This window comes from Saccoglossus kowalevskii, chromosome 11 (genome assembly GCF_978046115.1).
Source record: "Saccoglossus kowalevskii chromosome 11, keSacKowa6.1, whole genome shotgun sequence".
In the NCBI taxonomy this organism is placed as follows: Eukaryota; Metazoa; Hemichordata; class Enteropneusta; family Harrimaniidae; genus Saccoglossus; species Saccoglossus kowalevskii.
In genome coordinates this window covers 7648587-7675908 of record NC_140651.1, presented here as the reverse complement: position 1 = coordinate 7675908, position 27322 = coordinate 7648587, and the positions used below count along the sequence as shown (strand labels likewise).

Genomic DNA, 27322 nt, shown 5'->3' with positions numbered 1-27322 from the left:
CTATACTGCTGATGCGTATAAGTGTCGAGCGATCCTAGTGTACCACTCACTGCCTTGCGAGTTACCCATTCCCCGTTACAACCACTTCCCGTATATTCAACCTGACGAACCATCCACCCTTAACAACCCCTGATAGACGAAACCCGCACTGTTTACACGAGACAAAAGAAAATACATAAATAACTAAAGTCTAAGTAAAATTACTTATAGTAAAATAATATGCTGTCAATAAATTTGCTAGCACTATTGGCAATGAACCCATCTCTCGAACTTAAAATTTCTGTAAACATTTGTTGTTTTGATTGAATGGTGCGTATAAGTGTCGAGCGATCCTAGTGTACCACTCACTGCCTTGCGAGTTACCCATTCCCCGTTACAACCACTTCCCGTATATTCAACCTGACGAACCATCCACCCTTAACAACCCCTGATAGACGAAACCCGCACTGTTTACACGAGACAAAAGAAAATACATAAATAACTAAAGTCTAAGTAAAATTACTTATAGTAAAATAATATGCTGTCAATAAATTTGCTAGCACTATTGGCAATGAACCCATCTCTCGAACTTAAAATTTCTGTAAACATTTGTTGTTTTGATAGTTTAAGGATACTTTCATTATAAATGCTAACTACAATCAGAAATTCAGTACGAGCATTTGTTATTCCAGTATGGTTACAGTCTAAAAGTGCATGGATTTCATTGCCAATAGCCCCATTGTTACAAAGTTGGCACTTTCTTTCCTCTGGAGGTATCCCTTGATATCTAAGTTTTTCAATTGGTAGGGTATGTGCAGATATCCTAAATTTGGTGAAGCTGGTTCTATGTTGTGCATTTTTTACTTGATTCAAATATGGTTCAAATTTATATGTAGGTTTGAACTGAGTGTATGTACGTAATTTATTGTTTTGGGTTGTCTGGACTGTTGGTAGCCAAACTTTTTCAACATAGATTTCTTTTAATTTTGACTTAAGCAGAGTATTGTCATCAGCATCACCAGTTTTAGTTATCTCCTGTAATTTATTTACAAATGTTGCCCATGTATTACCTTTGATTTTGGTTTCTGAGATGTAAGCACAATGTACTAAGTGACTGCAATTGCTGGTGTTGTTTTCAATTCTTTTCTTGTATTTAAATAATTGTGCACATATTTCAGTAATAACAGGATAACTTCCAAGTTCAGCTCTAGAAGCAATAATACTTGAACGCCTGTGCACTCCTAATACACTCTTACTGAACTTAATGTGAAGTTGCTCATATTGTGATCTGTCATTAAAGAGATTATTAACAAATCTTTTTGTATCAATTTGATCATCCTGTTTAGATTTGTAAATCTTGAAGGTAAAAGCCCCCCAACTGTCTGAGCCATACATTAAGATCGGTAAGACTGTACTTTTAAAAAGCTGTAAAGCATTACTAATAGAAAGAGTTTGGTTATGTAAAGTGATAGTTTGCCTAAGAATACCTAATGCACGTTGTGGTTTCATCACCAGATTTTCAATGGCAAGTTTAAAATTACCATTACTTTGAAAAATATATTACTGGTACTTTTGATCACATTCTGAGAAACACCCCTGCAATTTACGTCAGCGCATGCGCTGCTCACAAATGTAGCAGTTTCTTTTGTACTAGGGAATCACGACAGCCTCGATGTCATATCACAGTACCGATCAAAATGGCTGCTGACAACACCTTCTGTCTAAACGACTTCGATGCAATCGGATTCGATTTAGATCATACTATAGCAAAATATAAACTTAATGAGGTTATGTCTGTAAGTAAATACCCGTGTTTTGTAATCAATAATTTGACTTAAGTATTAACAACAATTTATTGACATGATCATGATCGTGATAATGTCTGCGATGTTTACGGCGACGATGCACACGTGTCGTTACTGTTGCTGCAGTTTGGCAGCTTTTATTGGGCGCTTAAGCTATTTTGATATTACGTTGCGCCCCGAACGTATACCACGACCAAGAGAGCTGCATAAACTGCAGCAAGTTTTTACCGGGGTGTTTTATTAGCCTTAAACTTAGACTTCCGTAAATGTTTCGTTCACCAAAATTTGAAAATGAATAAAAAATATTTATATTCGACTTTCAATTGCATGATTCGTACGTATAATTTGCTACACTGTCAATTATTACAAAAATAAAATTATAAGACGAAAAAAAAAAAAAAAAATTATATATACTCGTATCACATATGTCAGTCATAGTTCTGCATGTTAATTTATTCTCGGGGTGGTAGTGAGAGCTGTATAATTGCCCAAGTTTTCTATTGCAATTTTTGTCTGGATTACATCAGTGAATTTAAAGGGCGGTAGTCATTGCGCTGCGCATGTGCGACATTTCTGTTGATAAACATTGATTCTCCCACAATCCTATGCGCTCTTCTAATTGAAATCACAAGTATGAGGTTTGACCTGGGCACGACTTGCACTAATTACCGCTGGTGTCTCCTTTGATATCTTCCAATCACCTGAAAATTTTTAATCAAAGTTTGGTATGTCTCAGTTTGTACTCATTGATCTGCGCAACAGTCAAAGTCGCCATCTTTATTTATATTAGACCCATGTATCTTGCGCATGCGTGGCGCGACGACTACCACCCTTTAATGTTATGCAATAGTCTCCTTCATTCAGGGTAACGATCAATTCACACATTCCAAGAGAAACAATGAATTTCACCAAAAATACACGTAGGACCAAAATACATTTTTCTCATTTACCAAGTAAAGAAAACTAACGCAGAGACAACTGGTTGTTTGTAATTCAATAGATATATAGCCTGGATAGCACATTCTTGTCAAAATATCCATTCTATTCCAATCAGATAATACCAATAATATATTTAATTCAAACATTTGTAATGATTTCATTTGTAGCTCACCTATGATAGTTTGGCTAAATATTTAATCGAGAAGAAGGGATATGATAAAGTATTGCTAGAACCAATGGAAACTGATAAAGATTTTCTGTGAGTACACTCTAAATTGTCTTCAAATATAACTTGCCAGCTGATGCTTCACAATTCATTATAATAAATTCTTTCCTTTAGCAGTTGACCATTAGAAATTCAAGGGGGCAGTGTACACAATGTTTAGCTTACTGTAGAATACTTTATTTTCGCTTGGAATTTATTTTCGCTGAAGGGATGACTCAGTGAAAATAAATTCCAGTGAATATACTTTTTTTTCTATATTTCACATTAAATTCATCAAAAATCAGTGAAAATAAATTCCAAGCAAAACGCCCAAAAAGCCTTTTCAGCGAAAATTAATTCCAGCGAAAATAAAGTATTCCACAGTATTAGCCAATTAATAATATTACTGGTAATATTTTAATTTGAATGAAAGCTGTTGATATGTATTATCATAACTATTTTTTATAAGCAAATCTCTAGCTTTGTGCTCCTTGCTGAAAAAACTGTGGATGTTATACAAATGTTATACCGGTATAAACGTTTTATAATTCAATATTGCTGTCAATACTCATTGACTAATCCATCAATGAGTGCCAGGTGTATGCAAATTACCAGTGATCTATGACTCAAAGGAGACCAGTTGAATACAATAAAAATCAGACCTTCATCGTCCCTTTTCAAAAACAGTTATTCATGTGAGCATTTTTGTTGAAACAGTATATATTCACAAGACCTCATGCATTTATGTTACCTTTGATCTATGAATGAATGAAGGCAATTTTTCTTGTCCCTTCCTATACTATACAATTTTATGTAGAGTGGTCTCATACTCACAAACTTTAGAAAAATAAATAAAAAAACAATATTGTATTTGATTTATTAGAAGCCCATTTCCAATACAACTGCTTGTTTACAACAAATTGCATTGTTGTATACTAAAATCTTTAAAATATAAGTGCATGCACTACTGTAAAATGTGTATTAAAAGCTGCGGCTTCTATTAAAATGGTACAATGCAACAGAGAAGATGCGGCTTCTATTAGAGCATCTACACATATGCGACCTGGTGAATTTTTGGGTCTCGATAGTTCAAAAAGAATGGGTGCGGCTTCTATTACAGATTTTACGGTACTAACAGAGCAAATATGATATATATATGGTCTTATGGTTTTGTCTTGTTCTTGATGAAGGCATGCAATTGTATTTTAGGTTTATTACCAGGCATGATACATTGAGTTCTTTAAGCCAATCACAATTACCGGTACATTATTTGAATTTTACTGAAAGTTGTGGATTAGTGTTTACAAATAATTATTAATGTGTATATTAGGTACAAAATGTACAGTTTTCTGACACACACTGTATCATGCATGGAATGGTAATATTCATATTTATTTTTTTGTGAGAACACAACACAGTCTTTTGTGACTGTTCATGTAGCTTGAGTACAATGACAAACCAGCATGTTTTTAGCTCTGCTGTCGACTTTGTCGAGCGGAGCTTATCATATGAGTGATTGTCCGTCGTCGTCCGTGTCAATGTTTTACTTTTTCGACTTCTTCCTGAAAACTACAAGCCTGAATGCTTTGATACTTGGTGTATATGTACCTTGGGTAGACCTCTCTCAGATTTGTTCATTTCATGATCATATCTTCAATTCTCTAATTTTGGTGAATATTTTTGTAATTTTTGGTAAAAAGTGATATTTTCGACTTCTTGTTAAAAACCGCAAGTCCATTTGCTTTGATATTACATATATAGGTACTACATGTGGATCTCTCTCAGATTTGTTCATTTTGTAATGATATCGTCAATTCTCTAATTTTGGTGAATATTTTTGTCATTTTTGGTAAAAAGTGATATTTTCGACTTCTTGTTAAAAACCGCAAGTCCAATTGCTTTGATATTACATATATAGGTACTACATGTGGATCTCTCTCAGATTTATTCATTTTGTAATGATATCTTTAATTCTCTAATTTTGGTGAATATATTTGTCATTTTTGGTAAAAAGTGATATTTTCTTCTTGTTAAAAACCACAATCATTTATGGTGAAAAATGATATTTTTGAATTCTTGTTGAAAACAGCAAGTCCCATTGCATTGATACTATGCATATTGTTCATTTTCTAATGATATCTTCTGTTCTTTAATTGAAATGTGCATTACTAACAGCGGAGCTATCTCAGCCGAGAGAGGCTGCTTGTTAATATTTAGCATGCAGTGTACCAAAATAGAAATAAGCACATTGTAAATATAACTGTAATAGCTTTAGTTTTGTTTGGTGTTTAATTTCATTTTGAGCCTATTCACAAGTGACGTGTGAAATTTACCTAAATAAGCTAAAAGTAGAGAAGTGGACCAATGAAACTACTTCAGTGATGCAGTATGTTCTGCGGCCTGATGCTGTCTTAACTACATATTATTACACACAAGCATTCTTTCCAAAAATTGGTCAATCATATGCAAATGCCACTGAGTTAGCTACAAAAATAATGACTGACAAAAAGAGCAAAATTCAGGAATCTTTCAAAATAGAAACAATAAAATATACTGCTTAGACATTCATATGTTTTTTATTGACATCAGCACATAAATGTGACATCTATATCCTGACCCAGACTTGGCATCCAAAAAATGTCATTGTCATGGTGATTTTTAAACATTTTGATTTGTCTTCATTACCAGGGGTTTTTTAAACGAGGGAACAGAGGCACAGCGCCCTCATGCCATGGCCATGCACCCCCTTATCATGGGGAGCAGATCCTCTGCCAACCATAAAATTCTGATTGACAAGGGATCACATGTGGCCACAGTCTTCAATTTTGGCCCTAAGGAAGCCATAGAATGCTCCATTTTAACTTAGAATTATCAAAAACTTCACACCCTAGTAGGGAGAACCCTATCTCCCCCACTTGGTGGCGCCGCTAAATTGCAGTGCTCCCTCTTGCAGTTTTTTTTCTAGAAAAAACCCTGAATACTAAAATGTTTTTGATGCTTTTAAACAATAATTATTGGGGTGGTGAAATTCACCTTAGCAGTTCAATTGCCAAGAAAACTCAACTTTAAAAGGACTTTTTATCTCATTTGCTTATCAGTTGTATATCTTATGATGTTGTGTTCATCTTGCGTTTCACTCGACTGCAAGATCCATACCATCATCATCTTTCAATTGTTTGGTAGAATATAATATCTAAATTTCAGAATAAGAGGACTGGTATTTGATATTAAACTTGGGAATTTTCTGAAGCTATCTGAAGATGGTAAAATTTTAAGAGCTTCCCATGGGAGAAAAAAAATGACAGACGAGGAAATTGAACAAGATTATGGTAAGGACAAAAAATGGCATGAATTTGAAGAATTAAAAGAAACATTAAAACAAACAGGTTAGTAAAAATAATAACTTTATTATTCTACAAGACAAGAACAAATGAAAACATGTGGAACTATAAAAAAAAACTATTACAGGAATAAATCCTCTTTGTTTTTCATTTATTTAATTTTTAATTTATATTTTGTTCATATATTTGGTGAATGCAATAATATAATTTGAAAAGATTTGTAAATTTAAATTATTAACTTTTCCTATTGAAAATACTACTGTTACAGTAATTATTATTAAGCCTCTCTTCATATTTAGGTTTTTGTAGCAAGGAAAATATTCACATAGTTCAATTTTAGCAGATTTCATGTTGCAGGGATATTCACAAGTTTTAATTCACTAATTTGTGAAGAAAAATAATAAATTCCATTGTAAACTTTGCTTATTTGCTGGTTTTGAACCTGTTGCCATTGGGAAATTATAAAAAAAATAACATTATTGATAATACAATAATAAAAATTGTTTTCAGACTGATTTATAAGGTAAAGAAGGTGGCCAAACAATATTTCCACTGGCTCCATTTCAGGAACTGAGGCCCTCTATAGTTGTGTTTGGTTCTTTCACAGAATGTTATGCAGAGGTGAAAGTTGAATTGTCAGAATATGTTTATTTTTGACTAAATACTATAAATGATGAATAAATAAATGGGTGATTTCAAAAAATGTTTTTATTTTTATTACAAAATAAATACCTCATTTGCTCTATTAGTGTATCTTCAATAGAACCAACTGTTTATTTATTTCGGCAGTCCAAATTGCGTTGACCTTAGAAGAAGCGACAAAAATGCATGCAGTAAAACATAAATAGCAGGTTTTTTTTTTGCAAACAACTTCTAAGAAGAATGTTTCCCATCAAGTTTTGATTAATTAAGATGGCTTTATATAGAAGGGCCTGTCAGCAAATGTTTCATGAATCATGGCAGAGTCTACATAAATGCTCAGTTATATTTTGTCGTTTGCAAACAAATTCTGATCTGAATAACGAATCTTGTGAATAATGTAATGTAATGCACTTGGAAAAATATATCTGATAATAACACTGAGAAATCAAACAAAATGTCACTTGATGATGATTCAATGAGTTGTAAAATAATATTTAATTTTCTTTCAGATAATTTTCGATATTTTGAAAATTCTTTTGACCTACCAGGTTCTATTTTATGTGCTCGGATTATTGATCTTATTGATAAAAAGGCAAGTCTTTGAAATGTTACCTCGTTGAACATATCGCTCACATGATATCTTGGGTTAGTACAGGTAATTTCAAATACCATATTTGCTATATTAGTAGCGCATATGCTTATGTAAATTACAGCTGCAGTGTTTTCATGTTCAAAGTCTTGAGTGCATATACTAATCATTCAGTAAACAACAACAACAACATCTATTTCTATTTCCAGATGTGCTTCTAATAGAGTAAATATTGTATTTCTGAACATTACCGGTAGGGGTATTTATTTTAGAATTTTAATGTGTTTTCCAATACACCATATTAATTAAAATAAAAATAACTGATTTTTGTAGTTTGTATCTTTGATGGTGGTGTTGAAAGTAGATTACCGGTAATTACAATTGCTTACGTTCTAGATAGTCATCTTATATATTTGTCAATTTTTTTTTTAACTCAAATGATGAAACACACATTTTTGAAATCTAACTACGATTGTCCCAAGCCACAATTTCCTCTCCATCTTTTCATTCTTAGAATTACTTATTTTAGGAAAACAAAAGGCCAGAAAAATACGAGTTTTTGCCCGATGTTTGGGCTGCATTTGGCAACTGCTATAGTAGGGAAAATTTTGCTGGTAAGACTATTCTATTTTTATAAATTGATTTCCTTCTTATCATATCGCCTTTTTGACTCCTATGTGAAACTACTCTGTCTGTCTGTCTGCGTGTGTGTGTGTGTATCTATGTATGTATATATTTTCTACCATTATTTCAATAACTGCTAATCGGATTTCAATGAAACTTGGTACATAAATGCTCTTGATCAGTGCGCACACCTGATTAGTTCATAGGCTAAAACCTGTTCATATAACTTACCTAATTCGTATAATAATCATATTTTTTTGGGCTTTTCCACTGAAATCTCAAGCTCTATTCACATTTCAATTAAACTTGCTACATATATGCTCTGTGAGAATGCGCAGACCTTATCAGTTTTACATTAAAATATGTGCATATTAATTACCTGATTTGCATAATAATTAGTTGTAATAATTGGCTGGTAAATTGACTGGATTTTATTTTCACTGAATTTGCACGCCGCACAGTGCAATACTGGAAACAGCATTTATTAGACAGACAAAAAACAAAGCAAAATGCCTGTCTCGATCAATCGCACATCCATAATGTTTGTATGTTGATACGCTTGTAAATAACATTAACGTAAAAGTCGAAACAACCTAGACTAGAAGTCAATTCACCAGTCCAGCCAGCTATGGCTCCCTAAGTTGCTTATATTTAATCAGATACTATTTCGTCATCATGCTTTGTTACCTTACCTGTTTATTCCTCATGAGGGCGTATTTTTATGGCAAGATGGCGCAAACGGAAGTCCTTCGCAGGTTTATGGTTTCTCATATTTAAATCATCATAACTCTGAAGATAATCATTTTTTTTAATTTTTTTTTTCAAATTTATTATCAATATACATAACTTGATAAATACAAACACCAAAATAGGCTCTATTTAGTTCCTCTTTAAATTGGTGAATCTACCTTTTTGCAAACTATGTTGTTTGTGTTTAACATTTTATGGTAAGTAAATGTAGATTTTTATTTATGATTTTTATCTTTCTAGCAAACACAGGTGATTTCTTTCCCTCGGTGAAAAAGAATCCTGAGAAATACTATGAGAAATGCAGTGAAGGTTTAAAGAAATGGTTAAGAAGTCTTAAAGAATCTGGGAAATATGTCTTCCTGTGTACAAGCTCACATGTGGATTATGCAAAATTTCTATTAGAATTTATTCTTGGGTAAGTGTGTATGTTTATTTATACATGTACTCAAATTTACTCTGCTTCTGTTCAGTTTCCATTCCAGCGATGTCAGTCATTTTCCAGACACACTGACTTACCTTCCTGGTTTGTAGGGATACACCACTTAATGTCATGATACTGTGCTGTTAACATTTGAATAAACCACTTTTGAATGCAAGTGACTTGTGTCACATGTAACCATTGACTTTTGACAATACTAAAAATATGCGTAGCACCGGTCACTGGTAGCGTAGTGGTTGTCGTATCAGACTCATGATCGGTAGACCCACGTTCAAATCCTACTTTAGGCAGAACATCAAAAAGGTCGACCCCTACCCTGGTGAGTGTGCCACAGACTCAATGGGAAGGCCAATTCCACTGGTTGAGAGTAATTCACTAACGAATGCGACTTTGGGGGGACCTTGGTTGAGGTCCGCAGGTGCTTGTGTTCGACCAAGCCTGGTTGATGCTCGGATAGCGCATTAAATTGCCATTTGATAGGAAGATGGACACATGTGTGTAGCAAATACATTTTATGTATATATTTAAATAATACCAGGTTACAAATAAAATGCATGTTTTTGTAAAGATTATATTGACAGTAGTGGTTGTCAAATTGACTGTGATTTCCAATGAGTTTTAATTCCACCCTGGCCATGTGTGCTGTATGTATCACAATTTAATAAAAGAAAACAACAAGTCTATAAGTCAGGACAATGTCATTGTACTAATAAATTCTCTTTATTTACAGTTCTGATTGGCAGTCTTATTTTAATTTATGCATCACATATGCCAGAAAACCTGGATTTTTTAGGAATACGCCTGCTGAAAGACCATTTTTTAAACTAGGTGAGAAACATATTATGTGATCTACTTCACGTAACATACCATTTTACTACAGACAATATAAATAACAAAAAAACAGCTTTTAATTAAACACATATAACTAATTATTAAGTAATCATGTGTGAATATATTTAGTATTTACATATGCACGTCAATTTGTTTCATGATCTGATTCAAGATGGCCGAATGGCGGCCATTTTTGTGCTAAATATCATCAAAATCAAGCATTTCTCGGCTCTTTACAGATGGATTTTGTTCAAACTTGGTATATACATTAGACATTATAGGACCTTGATGCACATCATTTTGTTTTACGATCTGATTCAAGATGGCCGAATGGCGGCCATTTTTGTGCTAAAAAATCCTAAAAATCAAGCATTTCTCGGCTATTTACAGATGGATTTTGTTCAGACTTGGTATATACATTAGACATTATGGGACCTTGATGCAAATAATTTTGTTTTTCAGATAAGATTCACAATGTGGTTCTCGTGCCATATCTCTGACTTGCTTTGACTGATTATGTTAAAATTTTAAATATTCATTATACATCATGTCATAGATAGACAGATATATTGGTTTGATGATGGTGGCCATTTTTGTGCTAAAAAATCATCAAATATCAAGCATTTCTGGCATTTATGGATGGATTTCGTTCGAACTTGGTACATATATTAGACATTACGGGTTCCTGATGCACATCATTTATTTTTCAGATCAAAATGGCTGTCTGGTGGCCATTTTGTTTTAATGAATGGGCTTCTAGACCCATATCTCAGACTTGTTTTGACTGATTATATTCAAATTTTAAATATTCATTATACATCATGTCATAGAAAAACAGATATATTGGTTTGACGATCCTATTCAAAATGGCCAAATGTTGACTTTTTTTGTGCTAAAAAATCATCAAATATCAAGCATTTCTGGATGGATTTCGTTCAAACTTGGTACATACATTAGACATTACAGGTTCCTGATGCAGGTCATTTTATTTTTCAAATTGGATTCAAAATGCCTGACTGGCGGCCATTTTGTTTTAATGATTGGGATTCTAGAGCCATATCTCTTAAATGCTTTGACCGATTATATTCAAATTTTATATATACGTTATACATCATATTATATATATATATACATGTATTCAAAATGGCTAATTTTGAAGGCTGCTCCAGAGCAATATCTCTCAATATGGAAAAGTTTGACGTTCAGATACAAATGTCAATATTTTTAATGTTAAAAAAACATATTTCTGACATGGTTATATTCCAGCTATATTACTATAAACAAAACTATATATCTTAAATTTGATAACTAACAGGGACTGTGCCATGCATGGCTTGTATTATTAGTTATGTTATTCATAGTTGTTCTATTTTATTACCTCAGGTAATTTGCATATTGTAAATCTTTCACAGATAATGATATCGAAACCAAGGAAGTAGTAACTGATTTAGAAAGCAATAAAATCTACTCCCAGGGAAATGCTGAAAATCTTATGGGGTTATTAAGGAAAGTTACTGAAAAAGAAAATCCAAAAGTAAGTCAGTTTTAGCAATTTTGTGGATTTACTATTGCCAGTAATTGTATGCTGGTGCTTTTTTCCACCGAAACTTCTGAAATTATAGCTTTGAAATACAATTTGACCATCGCATTATATTAACTATATTGGTTATGGTATTTGATTCCATTGTCTCTTTAGGTTGCATATATTGGTGATAGTTTACGTTCAGATGTACATCCGGTGGCACAGTTGGAAAACTGGTATGCATTACTTGTACTGGAGGAGATGGAAGTTGAATCACTGAATGGCAAAGTAGATAACGATGGTGATGAACCTTTAGCTAAAAAACGATACACTGTGAGTAATTTGATGGTCTCTATTTGTGTCAACAACAACCCAAAGGGTATCCCACCAGAGGGACACTTCTTGTGAGGTAGGGCGAACAATAATAGTGTATTCCACCAGATGGACACTCTTTGTGATGTAGGGCCAACAACCCAAAGGGTTTTCCTCCAGAAGGACACTCCTTGTGAGGCAGGGCCACCAACCCAAAGGGTATTCCACCAGAGGAACACTCCTTGTGAGGTAGGACTATCAACCCAAAGGGTATTCCGCCAGCGGGACACTCCTTGTGAGTTAGGGCCAACAATCCAAAGGGTATTCCACCAGAGGAACACTCCTTGTGAGGTAGGACTATCAACCCAAAGGGTATTCCGCCAGCGGGACACTCCACATACCACAAAGTTAGATGGTAATGCATGCATATCCTGGACATTACAAACAACATATATAGATACGTAGTCAAGGTTTGAATGTTCTCTACTTAGTTACGGTTGATCTCAAGGACATGTATATCTGTCTACCATGCAGAAACAACCATTAAGTTGAATTTATAAATTGTACATGCAAACAAACAGACAAACATTGAACCCAAGATTCAAACTTGAGATCACGGCAAATTTACTAGTATTCAAAATAAAAGCGTATTTCAAAACAATAATTGATCATAGATCTGCTTCAAAAATACATACTAATAAATATTTTGTTTTTCAAACAGATTCCCAGCAAGCTGGAAAAGGAATTTTTGACCTCTTCTCAGTGGGGTTCTTTTTTTAAAGATGTTGACAATAATAAGAATACTGGTACTGGTATAGCCAGCATGAATACACTGTGGGGATATTTTGTGAAAGCATATAGTTCCATCGCTGTGCCAGAGCTTGACTTTATCACAGGTATGCATAATATGACATTGAATCCAGTTAAGGAATACAAGTCTGATGGATTCATACAAGTGGTCTGAATGTCTGATGGATTCATACAAGTGGTCTGAATGTCTGATGGATTCATACAAGTGATCTGAATGTCTGATGGATTCACACAAGTGATCTGAATGTCTGATGGTTCATACAAGTGGTCTGAATGTCTGATGGGTCATACAAGTGGTCTGAATGTCTGATGGATTTATACAAGTGGTCTGAATGTCTGATGGATTCATACAAGTGATCTGAATGTCTGATGGATTCATACAAGTGATCTGAATGTCTGATGGATTCATACAAGTGGTCTGAATGTCTGATGGATTCATACAAGTGGTCTGAATGTCTGATGGATTCATACAAGTGGTCTGAATGTCTGATGGATTCATACAAGTGGTCTGAATGTCTGATGGATTCATACAAGTGGTCTGAATGTCTGATGGATTCATACAAGTGATCTGAATGTCTGATGGATTCATACAAGTGATCTGAATGTCTGATGGATTCATACAAGTGGTCTGAATGTCTGATGGATTCATACAAGTGGTCTGAATGTCTGATGAATTCATACAAGTGATCTGAATGTCTGATGGATTCATACAAGTGATCTGAATGTCTGATGGATTCATACAAGTGATCTGAATGTCTGATGGATTCATACAAGTGATCTGAATGTCTGATGGATTCATACAAGTGGTCTGAATGTCTGATGGATTCATACAAGTGATCTGAATGTCTGATGGATTCATACAAGTGATCTGAATGTCTGATGGATTCATACAAGTGGTCTGAATGTCTGATGGATTCATACAAGTGATCTGAATGTCTGATGGATTCATACAAGTGATCTGAATGTCTGATGGATTCATACAAGTGGTCTGAATGTCTGATGGATTCATACAAGTGATCTGAATGTCTGATGGTTCATACAAGTGGTCTGAATGTCTGATGAATTCATACAAGTGGTCTGAATGTTTGATGGTTTCATACAGGTGGTCTGAATTTCTAATGGATTCATACAGGTGGTCTGAATGTCTGATGGATTCATACAAGTGATCTGAATGTCTGATGGATTCATACAAGTGGTCTGAATGTCTGATGGATTCATACAAGTGGTCTGAATGTCTGATGGATTCATACAAGTGGTCTGAATGTCTGATGGATTCATACAAGTGATCTGAATGTCTGATGGATTCATACAAGTGATCTGAATGTCTGATGGATTCATACAAGTGGTCTGAATGTCTGATGGATTTATACAAGTGGTCTGAATGTCTGATGGATTTATACAAGTGGTCTGAATGTCTGATGGTTTCATACAGGTTGTCTGAATGTCTGATGGATTCATACAAGTGATCTGAATGTCTGATGGATTCATACAAGTGGTCTGAATGTCTGATGGATTCATACAAGTGATCTGAATGTCTGATGGATTCATACAAGTGGTCTGAATGTCTGATGGATTCATACAAGTGATCTGAATGTCTGATGGATTCATACAAGTGATCTGAATGTCTGATGGTTCATACAAGTGATCTGAATGTCTGATGGATTCATACAAGTGATCTGAATGTCTGATGGATTCATACAAGTGGTCTGAATGTCTGATGGATTCATACAAGTGGTCTGAATGTCTGATGGATTCATACAAGTGGTCTGAATGTCTGATGGATTCATACAAGTGGTCTGAATGTCTGATGGATTCATACAAGTGGTCTGAATGTCTGATGGATTCATACAAGTGGTCTGAATGTCTGATGGATTCATACAAGTGGTCTGAATGTCTGATGGATTCATACAAGTGATCTGAATGTCTGATGGATTCATACAAGTGATCTGAATGTCTGATGGATTCATACAAGTGGTCTGAATGTCTGATGGATTCATACAAGTGGTCTGAATGTCTGATGAATTCATACAAGTGGTCTGAATGTCTGATGGATTTATACAAGTGGTCTGAATGTCTGATGGATTTATACAAGTGGTCTGAATGTCTGATGGATTCATACAAGTGGTCTGAATGTCTGATGGATTCATACAAGTGATCTGAATGTCTGATGGATTCATACAAGTGATCTGAATGTCTGATGGATTCATACAAGTGATCTGAATGTCTGATGGATTCATACAAGTGGTCTGAATGTCTGATGGATTCATACAAGTGATCTGAATGTCTGATGGATTCATACAAGTGATCTGAATGTCTGATGGATTCATACAAGTGGTCTGAATGTCTGATGGATTCATACAAGTGATCTGAATGTCTGATGGTTCATACAAGTGGTCTGAATGTCTGATGAATTCATACAAGTGGTCTGAATGTTTGATGGTTTCATACAGGTGGTCTGAATTTCTAATGGATTCATACAGGTGGTCTGAATGTCTGATGGATTCATACAAGTGATCTGAATGTCTGATGGATTCATACAAGTGGTCTGAATGTCTGATGGATTCATACAAGTGATCTGAATGTCTGATGGATTCATACAAGTGATCTGAATGTCTGATGGATTCATACAAGTGATCTGAATGTCTGATGGATTCATACAAGTGGTCTGAATGTCTGATGGATTTATACAAGTGGTCTGAATGTCTGATGGATTTATACAAGTGGTCTGAATGTCTGATGGATTCATACAAGTTGTCTGAATGTCTGATGGATTCATACAAGTTGTCTGAATGTCTTATGGATTCATACAAGTGGTCTGAATATCTGATGGTTTCATACAGGTGGTCTGAATTTCTAATGGATTCATACAGGTGGTCTGAATGTCTGATGAATTCATACAAGTGATCTGAATGTCTGATTATTCATACAAGTGATCTGAATGTCTGATGGATTTATACAAGTGATCTGAATGTCTGATGGATTCATACAAGTGGTCTGAATGTCTGATGAATTCATACAAGTGGTCTGAATGTCTGCTGGATTCATACAAGTGGTCTGAATGTCTGATGAGTTCATACAAGTGGTCTGAATGTCTGATGAATTCATACAAGTGGTCTGAATGTCTGATGGATTCATACAAGTGGTCTGAATGTCTGATGAGTTCATACAAGTGGTCTGAATGTCTGATGAGTTCATACAAGTGATCTGAATGTCTGATGGATTCATACAAGTGGTCTGAATGTCTGATGGATTTATACAAGTGGTCTGAATGTCTGATGAATTCATACAAGTGATCTGAATGTCTGATTATTCATACAAGTGATCTGAATGTCTGATGGATTTATACAAGTGATCTGAATGTCTGATGGATTCATACAAGTGGTCTGAATGTCTTATGGATTCATACAAGTGGTCTGAATGTCTGATGGATTTATACAAGTGGTCTGAATGTCTGATGGTTTCATACAGGTTGTCTGAATGTCTGATGGATTCATACAAGTGATCTGAATGTCTGATGGATTCATACAAGTGATCTGAATGTCTGATGGATTCATACAAGTGGTCTGAATGTCTGATGGATTCATACAAGTGATCTGAATGTCTGATGGATTCATACAAGTGGTCTGAATGTCTGATGGATTCATACAAGTGATCTGAATGTCTGATGGATTCATACAAGTGATCTGAATGTCTGATGGTTCATACAAGTGATCTGAATGTCTGATGGATTCATACAAGTGATCTGAATGTCTGATGGATTCATACAAGTGGTCTGAATGTCTGATGGATTCATACAAGTGGTCTGAATGTCTGATGGATTCATACAAGTGGTCTGAATGTCTGATGGATTCATACAAGTGGTCTGAATGTCTGATGGATTCATACAAGTGGTCTGAATGTCTGATGGATTCATACAAGTGGTCTGAATGTCTGATGGATTCATACAAGTGATCTGAATGTCTGATGGATTCATACAAGTGATCTGAATGTCTGATGGATTCATACAAGTGGTCTGAATGTCTGATGGATTCATACAAGTGGTCTGAATGTCTGATGAATTCATACAAGTGGTCTGAATGTCTGATGGATTTATACAAGTGGTCTGAATGTCTGATGGATTTATACAAGTGATCTGAATGTCTGATGGATTCATACAAGTGGTCTGAATGTCTGATGGATTCATACAAGTGATCTGAATGTCTGATGGATTCATACAAGTGGTCTGAATGTCTGATGGATTCATACAAGTGATCTGAATGTCTGATGGATTCATACAAGTGATCTGAATGTCTGATGGATTCATACAAGTGGTCTGAATGTCTGATGGATTCATACAAGTGATCTGAATGTCTGATGGTTCATACAAGTGGTCTGAATGTCTGATGAATTCATACAAGTGGTCTGAATGTTTGATGGTTTCATACAGGTGGTCTGAATTTCTAATGGATTCATACAGGTGGTCTGAATGTCTGATGGATTCATACAAGTGATCTGAATGTCTGATGGATTCATACAAGTGATCTGAATGTCTGATGGATTCATACAAGTGATCTGAATGTCTGATGGATTCATACAAGTGATCTGAATGTCTGATGGATTCATACAAGTGGTCTGAATGTCTGATGGATTTATACAAGTGGTCTGAATGTCTGATGGATTTATACAAGTGGTCTGAATGTCTGATGGATTCATACAAGTTGTCTGAATGTCTGATGGATTCATACAAGTTGTCTGAATGTCTGATGGATTCATACAAGTGGTCTGAATATCTGATGGTTTCATACAGGTGGTCTGAATTTCTAATGGATTCATACCGGTGGTCTGAATGTCTGATGAATTCATACAAGTGATCTGAATGTCTGATTATTCATACAAGTGATCTGAATGTCTGATGGATTTATACAAGTGATCTGAATGTCTGATGGTTTCATACAAGTGGTCTGAATGTCTGATGGATTCATACAAGTGGTCTGAATGTCTGATGAATTCATACAAGTGGTCTGAATGTCTGCTGGATTCATACAAGTGGTCTGAATGTCTGATGAGTTCATACAAGTGGTCTGAATGTCTGATGAATTCATACAAGTGGTCTGAATGTCGAATGAATTCATACAAGTGGTCTGAATGTCTGATGGATTTATACAAGTGGTCTGAATGTCTGATGGATTCATACAAGTGGTCTGAATGTCTGATGAGTTCATACAAGTGGTCTGAATGTCTGATGAGTTCATACAAGTGATCTGAATGTCTGATGGATTCATACAAGTGGTCTGAATGTCTGATGGATTTATACAAGTGGTCTGAATGTCTGATGGTTTCATACAGGTTGTCTGAATGTCTGATGGATTCATACAAGTGATCTGAATGTCTGATGGATTCATACAAGTGATCTGAATGTCTGATGGATTCATACAAGTGGTCTGAATGTCTGATGGTTCATACAAGTGGTCTGAATGTCTGATGGATTCATACAAGTGATCTGAATGTCTGATGGATTCATACAAGTGGTCTGAATGTCTGATGGATTCATACAAGTGATCTGAATGTCTGATGGTTCATACAAGTGATCTGAATGTCTGATGGATTCATACAAGTGATCTGAATGTCTGATGGATTCATGCAAGTGGTCTGAATGTCTGATGGATTCATACAAGTGGTCTGAATATCTGGATTCGTACAAGTGATCTGAATGTCTAATGAATTCATACAAGTGATCTGAATGTCTGATGGATTTATACAAGTGGTCTGAATGTCTGATGGATTCATACAAGTTGTCTGAATGTCTGATGGATTCATACAAGTTGTCTGAATGTCTTATGGATTCATACAAGTGGTCTGAATATCTGATGGTTTCATACAGGTGGTCTGAATTTCTAATGGATTCATACAGGTGGTCTGAATGTCTGATGAATTCATACAAGTGATCTGAATGTCTGATTATTCATACAAGTGATCTGAATGTCTGATGGATTTATACAAGTGATCTGAATGTCTGATGGATTCATACAAGTGGTCTGAATGTCTGATGAATTCATACAAGTGGTCTGAATGTCTGCTGGATTCATACAAGTGGTCTGAATGTCTGATGAGTTGATACAAGTGGTCTGAATGTCTGATGAATTCATACAAGTGGTCTGAATGTCTGATGGATTCATACAAGTGGTCTGAATGTCTGATGAGTTCATACAAGTGGTCTGAATGTCTGATGAGTTCATACAAGTGATCTGAATGTCTGATGGATTCATACAAGTGGTCTGAATGTCTGATGGATTTATACAAGTGGTCTGAATGTCTGATGAATTCATACAAGTGATCTGAATGTCTGATTATTCATACAAGTGATCTGAATGTCTGATGGATTTATACAAGTGATCTGAATGTCTGATGGATTCATACAAGTGGTCTGAATGTCTTATGGATTCATACAAGTGGTCTGAATGTCTGATGGATTTATACAAGTGGTCTGAATGTCTGATGGTTTCATACAGGTTGTCTGAATGTCTGATGGATTCATACAAGTGATCTGAATGTCTGATGGATTCATACAAGTGATCTGAATGTCTGATGGATTCATACAAGTGGTCTGAATGTCTGATGGATTCATACAAGTGATCTGAATGTCTGATGGATTCATACAAGTGGTCTGAATGTCTGATGGATTCATACAAGTGATCTGAATGTCTGATGGATTCATACAAGTGATCTGAATGTCTGATGGATTCATACAAGTGGTCTGAATGTCTGATGGATTCATACAAGTGGTCTGAATGTCTGATGAATTCATACAAGTGGTCTGAATGTCTGATGGATTTATACAAGTGGTCTGAATGTCTGATGGATTTATACAAGTGATCTGAATGTCTGATGGATTCATACAAGTGGTCTGAATGTCTGATGGATTCATACAAGTGATCTGAATGTCTGATGGATTCATACAAGTGGTCTGAATGTCTGATGGATTCATACAAGTGATCTGAATGTCTGATGGATTCATACAAGTGATCTGAATGTCTGATGGATTCATACAAGTGGTCTGAATGTCTGATGGATTCATACAAGTGATCTGAATGTCTGATGGTTCATACAAGTGGTCTGAATGTCTGATGAATTCATACAAGTGGTCTGAATGTTTGATGGTTTCATACAGGTGGTCTGAATTTCTAATGGATTCATACAGGTGGTCTGAATGTCTGATGGATTCATACAAGTGGTCTGAATGTCTGATGGATTCATACAAGTGGTCTGAATGTCTGATGAGTTCATACAAGTGGTCTGAATGTCTGATGAGTTCATACAAGTGATCTGAATGTCTGATGGATTCATACAAGTGGTCTGAATGTCTGATGGATTTATACAAGTGGTCTGAATGTCTGATGAATTCATACAAGTGATCTGAATGTCTGATTATTCATACAAGTGATCTGAATGTCTGATGGATTTATACAAGTGATCTGAATGTCTGATGGATTCATACAAGTGGTCTGAATGTCTTATGGATTCATACAAGTGGTCTGAATGTCTGATGGATTTATACAAGTGGTCTGAATGTCTGATGGTTTCATACAGGTTGTCTGAATGTCTGATGGATTCATACAAGTGATCTGAATGTCTGATGGATTCATACAAGTGATCTGAATGTCTGATGGATTCATACAAGTGGTCTGAATGTCTGATGGATTCATACAAGTGATCTGAATGTCTGATGGATTCATACAAGTGGTCTGAATGTCTGATGGATTCATACAAGTGATCTGAATGTCTGATGGATTCATACAAGTGATCTGAATGTCTGATGGTTCATACAAGTGATCTGAATGTCTGATGGATTCATACAAGTGATCTGAATGTCTGATGGATTCATACAAGTGGTCTGAATGTCTGATGGATTCATACAAGTGGTCTGAATGTCTGATGGATTCATACAAGTGGTCTGAATGTCTGATGGATTCATACAAGTGGTCTGAATGTCTGATGGATTCATACAAGTGGTCTGAATGTCTGATGGATTCATACAAGTGGTCTGAATGTCTGATGGATTCATACAAGTGATCTGAATGTCTGATGGATTCATACAAGTGATCTGAATGTCTGATGGATTCATACAAGTGGTCTGAATGTCTGATGGATTCATACAAGTGGTCTGAATGTCTGATGAATTCATACAAGTGGTCTGAATGTCTGATGGATTTATACAAGTGGTCTGAATGTCTGATGGATTTATACAAGTGATCTGAATGTCTGATGGATTCATACAAGTGATCTGAATGTCTGATGGATTCATACAAGTGGTCTGAATGTCTGATGGATTCATACAAGTGATCTGAATGTCTGATGGATTCATACAAGTGATCTGAATGTCTGATGGATTCATACAAGTGGTCTGAATGTCTGATGGATTCATACAAGTGATCTGAATGTCTGATGGTTCATACAAGTGGTCTGAATGTCTGATGAATTCATACAAGTGGTCTGAATGTCTGATGGATTCATACAAGTGATCTGAATGTCTGATGGTTCATACAAGTGATCTGAATGTCTGATGGATTCATACAAGTGATCTGAATGTCTGATGGATTCATGCAAGTGGTCTGAATGTCTGATGGATTCATACAAGTGGTCTGAATATCTGGATTCGTACAAGTGATCTGAATGTCTAATGAATTCATACAAGTGATCTGAATGTCTGATGGATTTATACAAGTGGTCTGAATGTCTGATGGATTCATACAAGTTGTCTGAATGTCTGATGGATTCATACAAGTTGTCTGAATGTCTTATGGATTCATACAAGTGGTCTGAATATCTGATGGTTTCATACAGGTGGTCTGAATTTCTAATGGATTCATACAGGTGGTCTGAATGTCTGATGAATTCATACAAGTGATCTGAATGTCTGATTATTCATACAAGTGATCTGAATGTCTGATGGATTTATACAAGTGATCTGAATGTCTGATGGATTCATACAAGTGGTCTGAATGTCTGATGAATTCATACAAGTGGTCTGAATGTCTGCTGGATTCATACAAGTGGTCTGAATGTCTGATGAGTTCATACAAGTGGTCTGAATGTCTGATGAATTCATACAAGTGGTCTGAATGTCTGATGGATTCATACAAGTGGTCTGAATGTCTGATGAGTTCATACAAGTGGTCTGAATGTCTGATGAGTTCATACAAGTGATCTGAATGTCTGATGGATTCATACAAGTGGTCTGAATGTCTGATGGATTTATACAAGTGGTCTGAATGTCTGATGAATTCATACAAGTGATCTGAATGTCTGATTATTCATACAAGTGATCTGAATGTCTGATGGATTTATACAAGTGATCTGAATGTCTGATGGATTCATACAAGTGGTCTGAATGTCTTATGGATTCATACAAGTGGTCTGAATGTCTGATGGATTTATACAAGTGGTCTGAATGTCTGATGGTTTCATACAGGTTGTCTGAATGTCTGATGGATTCATACAAGTGATCTGAATGTCTGATGGATTCATACAAGTGATCTGAATGTCTGATGGATTCATACAAGTGGTCTGAATGTCTGATGGATTCATACAAGTGATCTGAATGTCTGATGGATTCATACAAGTGGTCTGAATGTCTGATGGATTCATACAAGTGATCTGAATGTCTGATGGATTCATACAAGTGATCTGAATGTCTGATGGTTCATACAAGTGATCTGAATGTCTGATGGATTCATACAAGTGATCTGAATGTCTGATGGATTCATACAAGTGGTCTGAATGTCTGATGGATTCATACAAGTGGTCTGAATGTCTGATGGATTCATACAAGTGGTCTGAATGTCTGATGGATTCATACAAGTGGTCTGAATGTCTGATGGATTCATACAAGTGGTCTGAATGTCTGATGGATTCATACAAGTGATCTGAATGTCTGATGGATTCATACAAGTGATCTGAATGTCTGATGGATTCATACAAGTGGTCTGAATGTCTGATGGATTCATACAAGTGGTCTGAATGTCTGATGAATTCATACAAGTGGTCTGAATGTCTGATGGATTTATACAAGTGGTCTGAATGTCTGATGGATTTATACAAGTGATCTGAATGTCTGATGGATTCATACAAGTGGTCTGAATGTCTGATGGATTCATACAAGTGATCTGAATGTCTGATGGATTCATACAAGTGGTCTGAATGTCTGATGGATTCATACAAGTGATCTGAATGTCTGATGGATTCATACAAGTGATCTGAATGTCTGATGGATTCATACAAGTGGTCTGAATGTCTGATGGATTCATACAAGTGATCTGAATGTCTGATGGTTCATACAAGTGGTCTGAATGTCTGATGAATTCATACAAGTGGTCTGAATGTTTGATGGTTTCATACAGGTGGTCTGAATTTCTAATGGATTCATACAGGTGGTCTGAATGTCTGATGGATTCATACAAGTGGTCTGAATGTCTGATGGATTCATACAAGTGGTCTGAATGTCTGATGAGTTCATACAAGTGGTCTGAATGTCTGATGAGTTCATACAAGTGATCTGAATGTCTGATGGATTCATACAAGTGGTCTGAATGTCTGATGGATTTATACAAGTGGTCTGAATGTCTGATGAATTCATACAAGTGATCTGAATGTCTGATTATTCATACAAGTGATCTGAATGTCTGATGGATTTATACAAGTGATCTGAATGTCTGATGGATTCATACAAGTGGTCTGAATGTCTTATGGATTCATACAAGTGGTCTGAATGTCTGATGGATTTATACAAGTGGTCTGAATGTCTGATGGTTTCATACAGGTTGTCTGAATGTCTGATGGATTCATACAAGTGATCTGAATGTCTGATGGATTCATACAAGTGATCTGAATGTCTGATGGATTCATACAAGTGGTCTGAATGTCTGATGGATTCATACAAGTGATCTGAATGTCTGATGGATTCATACAAGTGGTCTGAATGTCTGATGGATTCATACAAGTGATCTGAATGTCTGATGGATTCATACAAGTGATCTGAATGTCTGATGGTTCATACAAGTGATCTGAATGTCTGATGGATTCATACAAGTGATCTGAATGTCTGATGGATTCATACAAGTGGTCTGAATGTCTGATGGATTCATACAAGTGGTCTGAATGTCTGATGGATTCATACAAGTGGTCTGAATGTCTGATGGATTCATACAAGTGGTCTGAATGTCTGATGGATTCATACAAGTGGTCTGAATGTCTGATGGATTCATACAAGTGGTCTGAATGTCTGATGGATTCATACAAGTGATCTGAATGTCTGATGGATTCATACAAGTGATCTGAATGTCTGATGGATTCATACAAGTGGTCTGAATGTCTGATGGATTCATACAAGTGGTCTGAATGTCTGATGAATTCATACAAGTGGTCTGAATGTCTGATGGATTTATACAAGTGGTCTGAATGTCTGATGGATTTATACAAGTGATCTGAATGTCTGATGGATTCATACAAGTGATCTGAATGTCTGATGGATTCATACAAGTGGTCTGAATGTCTGATGGATTCATACAAGTGATCTGAATGTCTGATGGATTCATACAAGTGATCTGAATGTCTGATGGATTCATACAAGTGGTCTGAATGTCTGATGGATTCATACAAGTGATCTGAATGTCTGATGGTTCATACAAGTGGTCTGAATGTCTGATGAATTCATACAAGTGGTCTGAATGTTTGATGGTTTCATACAGGTGGTCTGAATTTCTAATGGATTCATACAGGTGGTCTGAATGTCTGATGGATTCATACAAGTGATCTGAATGTCTGATGGATTCATACAAGTGATCTGAATGTCTGATGGATTCATACAAGTGATCTGAATGTCTGATGGATTCATACAAGTGATCTGAATGTCTGATGGATTCATACAAGTGGTCTGAATGTCTGATGGATTTATACAAGTGGTCTGAATGTCTGATGGATTTATACAAGTGGTCTGAATGTCTGATGGATTCATACAAGTTGTCTGAATGTCTGATGGATTCATACAAGTTGTCTGAATGTCTGATGGATTCATACAAGTGGTCTGAATATCTGATGGTTTCATACAGGTGGTCTGAATTTCTAATGGATTCATACCGGTGGTCTGAATGTCTGATGAATTCATACAAGTGATCTGAATGTCTGATTATTCATACAAGTGATCTGAATGTCTGATGGATTTATACAAGTGATCTGAATGTCTGATGGTTTCATACAAGTGGTCTGAATGTCTGATGGATTCATACAAGTGGTCTGAATGTCTGATGAATTCATACAAGTGGTCTGAATGTCTGCTGGATTCATACAAGTGGTCTGAATGTCTGATGAGTTCATACAAGTGGTCTGAATGTCTGATGAATTCATACAAGTGGTCTGAATGTCGAATGAATTCATACAAGTGGTCTGAATGTCTGATGGATTTATACAAGTGGTCTGAATGTCTGATGGATTCATACAAGTGGTCTGAATGTCTGATGAGTTCATACAAGTGGTCTGAATGTCTGATGAGTTCATACAAGTGATCTGAATGTCTGATGGATTCATACAAGTGGTCTGAATGTCTGATGGATTTATACAAGTGGTCTGAATGTCTGATGGTTTCATACAGGTTGTCTGAATGTCTGATGGATTCATACAAGTGATCTGAATGTCTGATGGATTCATACAAGTGATCTGAATGTCTGATGGATTCATACAAGTGGTCTGAATGTCTGATGGTTCATACAAGTGGTCTGAATGTCTGATGGATTCATACAAGTGATCTGAATGTCTGATGGATTCATACAAGTGGTCTGAATGTCTGATGGATTCATACAAGTGATCTGAATGTCTGATGGTTCATACAAGTGATCTGAATGTCTGATGGATTCATACAAGTGGTCTGAATGTCTGATGGATTCATACAAGTGGTCTGAATATCTGGATTCGTACAAGTGATCTGAATGTCTAATGAATTCATACAAGTGATCTGAATGTCTGATGGTTTCATACAAGTGATCTGAATGTCTGATGAATTCATACAAGTGATCTAAATGTCTGATGAATTCATACAAGTGATCTGAATGTCTGATTATTCATACAAGTGATCTGAATGTCTGATGGATTTATACAAGTGATCTGAATGTCTGATGGTTTCATACAAGTGGTCTGAATGTCTGATGGATTCATACAAGTGGTCTGAATGTCTGATGAATTCATACAAGTGGTCTGAATGTCTGCTGGATTCATACAAGTGGTCTGAATGTCTGATGAGTTCATACAAGTGATCTGAATGTCTGCTGGATTCATACAAGTGGTCTGAATGTCTGATGGATTCATACAATAGGTCCGAATGTCTGATGGATTCATACAAGTGATCTGAATGTCTGATGGATTCATACAATAGGTCTGAATGTCTGATGGATTCATACAAGTGATCCGAATGTCTGATGGTAGTTTGAATGAATACCAGTAAATGGCTCAGGAAAATTTGACGATGAAAAGGAGGTTGGTTGATTGATTGGTGCATGGAAAGTAAAGATCTGACATACATGTATAAATATATGACTGAATTACTGAAGTGATTGGTGTTATTAATCACATGTATGAATCAATGTCTTTTATAGTCAATAAGTATCTAATTGGCTTAACTATTCAAAATAATACAACATTAATACTACTTTAATTCAACTTTATACATTCATTTGTTTTCAGATTTGCCTCTGAATCACAGATTTCAGACCTTCAGTATTGACATGAATCGTTCAGGATTTTATCCATCTATACCCAACGTTTTACTAGATTCTAGTTAGACAGCGTTAAATATTTTTTCAATGAGATCACTGGGCTACCACCATTTGGTTTTAGAAATAAAATTGATGGTTATAAAATATCTTCAATGTGTTTATTTTAGATTTATTTGTCTGACATGGACGACAAAAACATTTGATTTGGGAATTTGTTCTGCCCAATATTATTCAAAGAAACAGTCCAATTTTTTTTTAACTGATACTATTGCTCTACGGTGATTGAGCCAATGTGCCTGGTTTTCGCAGCATATACTTGTTATGTAACTTCAGTATAGAAATCACACTAGATTCATGTATAAAAATGTTGCATTCATCCACATAGCCCAATCTGAAAATCTTTGATTCAGATCAGGATATTGCTGTTAAGGCATTCAGAAACGTGGCTTTTGTTGTTCTATTATGTTCAATACAAGTTTCCATACTGGTAATGGCCAGAACCCAGACCAGAATGGCAAAAATGCTAAAATTTGGTGAATTTTAAACATTTAGTTGGCCATCTTTAATCTGATCGTCAAACGAATACATGTGAATAATACCATAACTTTATAAGTCAAAACTCATTGAAATACAGTGTTGGAACAAAAAGAAAATGGCCACCATAGTTGGCCATTTTGAACAAAATTACAAACATCAATGTTCCATGTATGAAACAAAATCAATTTATAGATGCTCATTGCAGTTCTGCAGAAATGCTCAATTTTTATGAATTTTTAGCACAAATGAGTGTCCATC

At 35.6% G+C, this 27322-nt stretch overlaps 1 protein-coding gene across 1 annotated transcript; it reads left to right on the top strand.

The window, feature by feature from the left end:
- The first annotated feature begins 1651 nt into the window (after positions 1-1651).
- Positions 1652-26673, top strand: LOC102807559 (5'-nucleotidase domain-containing protein 1-like). Its single transcript, XM_085505389.1, has 11 exons — positions 1652-1775; positions 2891-2982; positions 6133-6314; positions 7421-7503; positions 8030-8114; positions 9115-9289; positions 10044-10141; positions 11557-11678; positions 11841-11999; positions 12700-12874; positions 26496-26673. The coding sequence occupies exons 1-11, from the start codon at positions 1677-1679 to the stop codon at positions 26591-26593; spliced, it is 1368 nt and encodes a 455-aa protein (XP_085361515.1). The 5' UTR covers positions 1652-1676; the 3' UTR covers positions 26594-26673.
- Positions 26674-27322: the final 649 nt, after the last annotated feature.